At 50.3% G+C, this 7,782-nt stretch overlaps 1 protein-coding gene across 1 annotated transcript; it reads right to left on the reverse strand.

The window, feature by feature from the left end:
* Nucleotides 1-480: 480 nt before the first annotated feature.
* LOC146333807 (extracellular calcium-sensing receptor-like) lies at nucleotides 481-3,063 on the reverse strand. The gene is made up of 3 exons (XM_084825713.1): nucleotides 2,773-3,063; nucleotides 1,809-2,456; nucleotides 481-705 (listed from the first exon to the last, which is right to left on the reverse strand). The coding sequence occupies exons 1-3, from the start codon at nucleotides 3,061-3,063 to the stop codon at nucleotides 481-483; spliced, it is 1,164 nt and encodes a 387-aa protein (XP_084681839.1).
* Between the last annotated feature and the right edge of the window lie 4,719 nt (nucleotides 3,064-7,782).

Here is a 7,782-nt window from a genome sequence, read left to right on the forward strand (position 1 = left end):
AAGAAACGGGAATGGCAGCTCCCTATGGGGGCTGCCATTATCCGTACACACTTTTTTTTTTTTTTAAAGTCACCCGTGATAGGCTACGTGACGATTCACGTAGCCTATCACGGCTGACTTTGCAAATCTAGCCGTGATAGGCTACGTGAATCGTCACGTAGCCTATCAGGGGACTTTTTTTTTTTTCTTTGATTGCAATGGCGGCGCTCCCGCCCCGCTCGAACACTGGACGAACCGCCAGCCGGACCCGCCGCCGGGAGGGACATTCAGGGAAGGTAAGTCCCATCCCGGGGGGGTGCGGGGTGCGGGGGGGGGTGCGGAGGATTTCTCCCCGAAACTTGTTCGGGGGGCCGAACATGTTGGCGCTCGGCCCCCCGATGTTTCGGGGAGAAATTCTCCGCCATCCCTACCTGGTTCTATCTAGAAGGACATCTAGGCAGAAGTGCAACCTTCTGCAGTTCTCCCATGACGTCGGAACATTCACTTCCAGCCCACCTCTGTAGCCCACACGATCCCTTCTGAGCGAATGCTGAGGTCTTGGCCCGGGGGAGCTCCTGGGTCTATCGATCCAACTTCCACAGGATTAAAAGACCCATTTGGGAAGAAGATCCAGTTCAGGATGTCATATCTCTGGCCATTTCCCGTGAAAGCGACTTCATCTCCAGCACTGTTGTTGAACCGGACGTTCCTCAAGGAGACAAGCATCTGAAATGAGAGAGATGCTGAGCAAACAGGGTTGTGACCGTGAGTAGGGTCTGGTGTCTTCTACTGTACTGTGGAGGTTATCAAGGAAGGAGATGGTTTTCATCTGTACTCCATCTTTAAATTCAGGGGTGGGCAACATTTGGACAAGGAGCCATATGCAGCCCCTGAACACCCACCAAATTCAGTAAAAAAATATATATTCTTTTCAAAAAGAAAAGGTGTCCATAGGGGCTACGAACTGAAAGGGTCAAAATTACCTTGTTTGCTTTGTTTAGGCTCCATAGTCACTACAGATACCATGAAATATTTCTTTCCTGTTTGTATTTTTCAGCACTTATGGATGGGTCTGTTCCACCTCCTGGGGGTCAGGTGTCAAAATGATCCCCTGACCTCCCGAAGATCCAAAGGATCTTTGACCAAGATCCGAAAAAAAGGACAAAGATCCAGACAAAGATCCTAAACCAGACCCCTGGTTTAGCTGAAATTTGAGATGCATCTTCTTCGGGCAGTAACCATTCCATGAATCCTCCCCACTGGTTTTCGCGGTGGGGGTGAGCTGGTGTTTACTTGCTATGAGACACTCTGACATCTTTGGGTGGGGGCTGGAGGAGGTCGGCTCATGTCATCAAAGAGCCCAATATCTCACATCTTCAGCTGGCTGGCTTGAAGGAGGATCAGGGGTGGATTCTGTGGGTTGTGGGGGGGCAGAATAAATACTGTTTCATAGACTAGGGTACTGTGGGTTGTGGGGGCTTGCTTGATTCCTCTCTCCTTATTAGCCATGGTTGTAAATACAGAAGTAATGCAGAAGGACTATAATTCCTGCCTTGAGCAGGGGGTTGGACTCGATGGCCTTGTAGGCCCCTTCCAACCCTACTATTCTATGATTCTATGATTCTCCATGGCTCTTTATTGACGTCCTCTTGCTCTTTATGGGAAAACATGGCCATACAGTGTCTATCCACCTGCAATATCTTTCTTAGGCTCTTCAGAACGGACTGATAGCCCGTCTCTAAGACTCACTCTTTGCTTCCAGGATCTGACCTTTAAAAAATCCCCAAGGCCCTTTGTACAGCATGGCCAAATCTGGATGAGAACATTACCTGCCAAGGCTGGGCTTTCAGAAGCCACTTGGCTTCCCCTGTTGTTGCACGTCTGGATCCTGAGATGTACATGGCATGTAACGTGTGTCCCACGGAATAGATAGCGTTGTAGATGCTGTAACTATGACTCGTCATGCTCATTTCGAACCTGGGGCCTGGCAAGTCCTCCAGCTTCTCCTTCCCAGTACAACTCCTCTTTCCCCGTTGAGAGGATTGGCCTGATTTCAAAATCTTACAGCCAAATGCCCATTCCCACCAGTCCGGGAGAAAGACGTCTCCTTGTGCTTTTAATGGATCTAAAGCCTGGAGAAAATGCTCGAATCCTGGCACATCCCTTCTGTGGACTCTGAAGTGCAAAGCACCATGGAGAGGTTGTAGATATTGCCAGCCAAATGGGGATCCCTTCGCAGAAAAGTCAAGGTGGGATGTGATGATCCAAACTTTCCTTAATGAGGCCTTGGCCTCTTGAAGGGAAAGAATGAATGACAGGACTTCTCCGTTCGCAAAGAGAAGAATAACTGAGGACTCGAACCAAGAACTAGGAGTATGAATAAGTACATCTCCTGCCAGTAAGATCTTGTCATCGGGCTCCAGCATTTTGGTGAAGGACACACAGATGTCCCTCTGCTTGAACAGTGTTGTCAGTGCCTGGATGAAATGTTCACCACCATCATCAGCGTAGGAAACCAGCCCAACCCAGTTCCAGTGGAAATGCAGGAGCAGCTGGACGAAGCCCACATACTGAGGAACTTCATCAGGATTAATCCGGAAGAAGGAAGGAAATGCCCTGTTCTCTCCCTGAACGCGGTTGGAAAAGCCAGAACCAAGCTGCAGGAAGGAATTCCCTGTTAGTCCGTTGCAATAGAATTTACCCTCTGCTTGAACAGTGTTGTCAGTGCCTGGATCAAATGTGTTCCTGAGTTCTGCTGAAGCCCCACGTCTCTTCCCACATGAATGCCCTCACCTGTGGGATCTTGAGGATGCCCAAGATGGAGGCCATCTGCCTTGAGGATTCAGAGTCAAGGCCCCTGATAACAGAGAGCAGTTTAGCCTCCCTGTCATGTTTATAATTGGGAACCATTCTTCCCTGTGTGGAGAGCAGAGACAGGGTGCTCACATAGATCCATTTCACAATGTCCCTGGGGTCATAGATGTGGAAGCCGAGCGTGGTGTTGGGGAGGAGAGTTGGGTCCTTGTTGAGCTCGTTGGTGGTGAACACCAAGACCAAGATGTGCTGGTAATAAATAAATTCCATCCTGCAAGGAGAACAACGTTGGGAAGTGTGTGGGGATTCCAGCTGGATTACCAAGAAGTGAAGGGTGATGCAGTCTTTCTGGTTCAGCCCTCCTCAAAAAGATACAAAAGCTTCTAGAGCAAAGCTACCTTCAGTCCATAAACCAAGGATTCATAGAGAAATTCATATGGTTGGTATGTTGACCCTCCCCCCCTCTCTCTTACACACACACACACACACACACACACACACTGGATGCCTTCAAGATGAGGCTGGACAGCCATCTGTCAGATTGCTCTGACTTGGATTCCTGCATGGAGCAGGGGGTTGGACTCGATGGCCTTGCAGGCCCCTTCCAACTCCATTATTCTATGATTCTATGATTCCATGAAATTATTGTTTTAACTCTGCCTTCCTTGCAGCGAAGAGCCTCAAGAGGTAGATCAGCTGTTCTCCCCGTTGGCAAGGAAGTGGATTTGTGACGGCAAACTCTCCACCAATGACCTCTCCAGTCCAAATTGATTTAAGGCATGATTCTGCAAAGCCAGATTTGGACCAAAAATCTGAAAACCGTTTATTCCAAACTCAACCACAAGCAGACAGCCTTCTGGAACAAAGTCCAAAGTGTCCTCCCAAGTTCTTAGTTAAGTCCCCTGACACTTGTCTTCATGTTCCTGTACTCTGCCTCTCTCTCTCTCTCTCTCTCTCTCTCTCTCTCTCTCTCACACACACACACACACACACAAGCACCCCTTTTCCACATATCTTGCCATGCAGCAGGAGATGCAACAGCAGCACTTGACCCCCTCACTGTCTCCAAAGTTTAATTCCCAGGCAGCCTGCGAGAATACCAGAGCACCATTGATCATGCCAGTGAGAGAAACTGGGATTCTCCCCTGGCTCAGAATGAAGCCAAAGAAGAACCGTCAAGTCTCTGAATCTTATCATGGGTTGAAGGTTGGGATGGCGGAGAATTTCTCCCCGAAACTTTGGGGGGCCGAGCGCCAACGTGTTTGGACCCCCGAACAAGTTTCGGGGAGAAATCCTCCGCACCCCTCGCCCCCCGCAAAGCCCCCCCGGGACTTACCTTCCCCGAATGTCCCTCCCGGCGGCGGGTCCGGCTGGTGGTTCGTCGGGTGTTCGAGCGGGGGGGGAGCGGCAGCCGGTCTTTTGACCGGCTGCCGCCCCCGCCGTTGCAATAAAAGAAAAAAAAACACGTCCCCTGATAGGCTACGTGACGATTCACGTAGCCTATCACGGCTAGATTTGCAAAGTCAGCCGTGATAGGCTACGTCAATCGTCACGTAGCCTATCACGGGTGACTTAAAAAAAAAAAAAAGTGTGTATGGATAATGGCGGCCCCCATAGGGAGCCGCCATTCCCGTTCCTTATTTGGTCGCTGTAGTCTACGTAAACATTTACGTAGACTACAGCAACTAAATAAGGAACGAGAATGGCGGCTCCCTATGGGGGCCGCCATTCGCGTACGCGCTTTTTTCTTTTTTTTTTAAAAGTCACCTGTGATAGGCTACGTGACGATTCACGTAGCCTATCACGGCTGACTTTGCAGATCTAGCCGTGATAGGCTACGTGAATCGTCACGTAGCCTATCAGGGGGCGTTTTTGTTTTTTTTTAACTTTCGCGTTCGCGGCCGGGCGAGGCGGCAAGCCTCCTCCCCGGCCTGAATTTCGGCCGGGCGAGGCGGGAAGCCTCCCCCCCGGCTTGAACTTCATGGGGGGAGCAGCGAAGCGCTCCCCCCCACCGCGAACAAGCTGTGAGAAAAGGTAAGTGACTTTCGTCCACCCCTAGTTGAAGGCGATCATAACAAGTATCTGCAAGTTGCATTTCAAACCAGGAAAGTTCAGGTGTCAGCTGCATAACAGATGCGTATCACTGGACATAGACCTGCCGTCCAAGAGCAAAGCAAGCAAGCATCTATCCCAGATCCCTCTTGTGGATCTTCTTACAGAAGAATATGGGAGAATGGTTCTACAGATAATCTTCTAAAGTCTTGTGCCCTCATGGGATAACAACTGCCAAGCGGTAAATTGCCACCAACAATGAGGTCTCCCGGTTGGTAGTAATCTTCTTTCCGTTCGTAAGTCCTGGTCAAGAGACACTCGCTTCTTGGCATCTTCCAGGTGGCCTGACACAGGAGACAAAATATGAGCAGTAGCCACAGCCAAACCATCAGGGTCAGAGAGCGACTTTCCATTCTCAGTCAGCAACAAAGAGAACCTGAGAGACAGTCAATGATTCAGTCCCTGGCAGGGTGATTAAATCACAGGAATAAATGACCAGACAGAAACACCACCCCAGCCCCATATGAAAGGGCTCAGGGCGCATTTATCTTAAGCATGTTTTCTCCTGGGTTTCTTTGTTATCTATTTGGTGGACGGAAATCCACAGGGGCTTCATCAAAAATTAGTGCTATCTTCATAATAACAGGGTAGCGAAATAACCACCGACCCAGATTGCTGGGCTCCCTTTGCACTTTGGAGGGAGGAAAACAGTTCTGCCAGTCTGGTTATAGCAGTTCAGAGCCGGGTATGTAGACATTGCCTGGTCTGTCTGCAGTGAAAAAAATCCTGCAGGGGCAGAGGAACTATCAGGATGGTCCACCCCAAAGACCCATGGAATCCAGGGATTTCTGAAAGTTTTGGGGAGCTAGCACTGCAGCCCAAATTGGATCCTGCAGAAGGTTCCCTGAGGGCACCCTCAGACCTAGGATGACATGTTCCCTTAACCCTGTCTCAGATGACCCAGTCTTCTTGGCTATCCCTCAGAATGGAGATCGCAATTTGTGTTCTAGCATTCCCCAACCTGTGTGCTCCAGAGGTTTTGGACTGGAACTCCCATCATTCCTAACCCGTTTGGCCATTGGTTTTGGTGGCTAGGGACTATGGGACTTGCAGTCCAACAGTTCTGGAAGACACCAGCCAGGTGGGGGAAGACAGGTCTACACCATAGAATCATAGAATAGTAGGGTTGGAAGGGGCCTCCAAGGCCATCGAGTCCAACCCCCTGCTCAGTGCAGGACTCCAAGTCAGAGCAGCCCTATAGAATCATAGAAGAGTAGGGTTGGAAGCGGCCTACAAGGCCATTGAGTCCAACCCCCTGCTCAATGCAGGAATCCAAGTCAGAGCATCCCTGACAGATGGCTGTCCAGCCTCGTCTTGAATGCCTCCAGTGTGTCATATAAGATGTCATATAAGTTGAGGGATATGATGATATACCTGGGATGCAAATCATGTCCAGGTACAAGTACAGGTCCCTGTCCAAGAGGTGATGCAAGATGTGTGACCATCAGGGATGATCAACCCTTCCAAAAGCAAACAGAGAGATCTGGTCATAGAATCATAGAATAGTAGGGTTGGAAGGGGCCTACAAGGCCATCGAGTCCATCCCCCTGCTCAATGCAGGAATCCAAGTCAGAGCATCCCTGACAGATGGCTGTCCAGCTTCATAGAATCATAGAATTGTAGGGTTGGAAGGGGCCTACAAGGCCATCGAGTTCAACCCCCATGCGGGTCATGCTGGTGTCAAAGCCTGGAGGGTTGGTCTGCGGTGCATTCGGACCAATGGCCTCTCAAAATATTCTAGCCTAATTGTAGACAGAGAAGCTGGGGGGCAATTTCACCAAATCTCTCCTAGGGGAGGAGAAATTCTCTGACAGTTGCTCACGGACAGGGCTCACTACTGGCAGGCTTCCTTCCTTCCTTCCTTCCTTCCTTCCTTCCTTCCTTCCTTCCCTCCCTCCCTCTCTCTCTGACTTCCGCCATTGCTGGGAGCGCACGTCTTTGCTCTCTTGGTCTTGCTGATGCAGAAAGCCTTAGGTGCCATCCCCGGCATCTCCAGGTAGGGTGGGGAAAGAGCCCGCTTTGCAACCCAGGAGGGCTGCTGCCCATCAGTGCAGGCAGCAACGACCGAATGGCCCCATAGCTCTTGCACGCTCTAAAGCAGCTTCTGTCTTGATCAGCTCTTCACTCAGTACAATGAGGACCGGGACGTTGTTCTCTATTTAGAGGAAGGGCCGCAGTTCATTGACGGAACACGTTCTTCGAACGCAACGGGTTTCAGTGTCGATCATTCACGTATACAGGCAACCCTGGGAGAGAGAGATGGAGAGATGGAGAGAGAGAGAGAGAGCCTTTCTACCACCCAGAAGAGCTAGGTATTGAGCTGGAGAGGACAGCGTGTTTGACTCAGCAGTCAGCCTGCCATTACTCCTGACCTCCGGGAATGTGTCTGATTCCTTTGGCAGCAAACGTAAGACATCAGCCAATCTGTGCAGGCAGTATTGAGCTCATGGCACCAAGGCTCTCACATGACTTAAAGCATCAAGTTTTTACCAGCTTAAATCGTCCCTTTATTCAGAACCATGAGGGCTGGAAACTTGCTTTCGCGTTAGCCAAAGGAGCCAAAGGGCATTCGCTCTGCACACGGAAGCCCCCAGGTTCAGCGCCCCGCAGGATTTCTAGGTGGGACAGGGAAGGAAAGACCCTGCCACGCAGAGCAGGAGAGAATGGACTAGATGGACCTTTGGTCTGTCTCAGGAGAAGCACGCTTTCCGAGTTGCTCCGCCAGTTTCGCTTTCCTCTGTTTGCAGAGCAGCTGCAGAGGAGATGCTGAGATGTTTGTGGTCTAGATAGGTCTTCACATCTGTGTCAACTGATACGGATGGATGTGTGATTTTTACAAGTGGCCCACTCTCATGTGGCAAGAACACATTGTGCACA

The sequence above is a fragment of the Heloderma suspectum genome, chromosome Z (genome assembly GCF_057233095.1).
Source record: "Heloderma suspectum isolate Gila_16-S chromosome Z, 16-S_ref, whole genome shotgun sequence".
NCBI lineage: Eukaryota > Metazoa > Chordata > Lepidosauria > Squamata > Helodermatidae > Heloderma > Heloderma suspectum.

Excerpts from the sequence above, each read along its gene's own strand:
- LOC146333807 (XM_084825713.1), bottom strand. The coding sequence starts at position 3,063 with ATGGAATTTATTTATTACCAGCACATCTTGGTCTTGGTGTTCACCACC. Across the intron at positions 2,457-2,772 it reads GCATCCTCAAGATCCCACAG|GCACTGACAACACTGTTCAA; the intron begins GTGAGGGCATTC and ends CATTTCATCCAG. Across the intron at positions 706-1,808 it reads TGAAAGCCCAGCCTTGGCAG|ATGCTTGTCTCCTTGAGGAA; the intron begins GTAATGTTCTCA and ends CTCTCATTTCAG.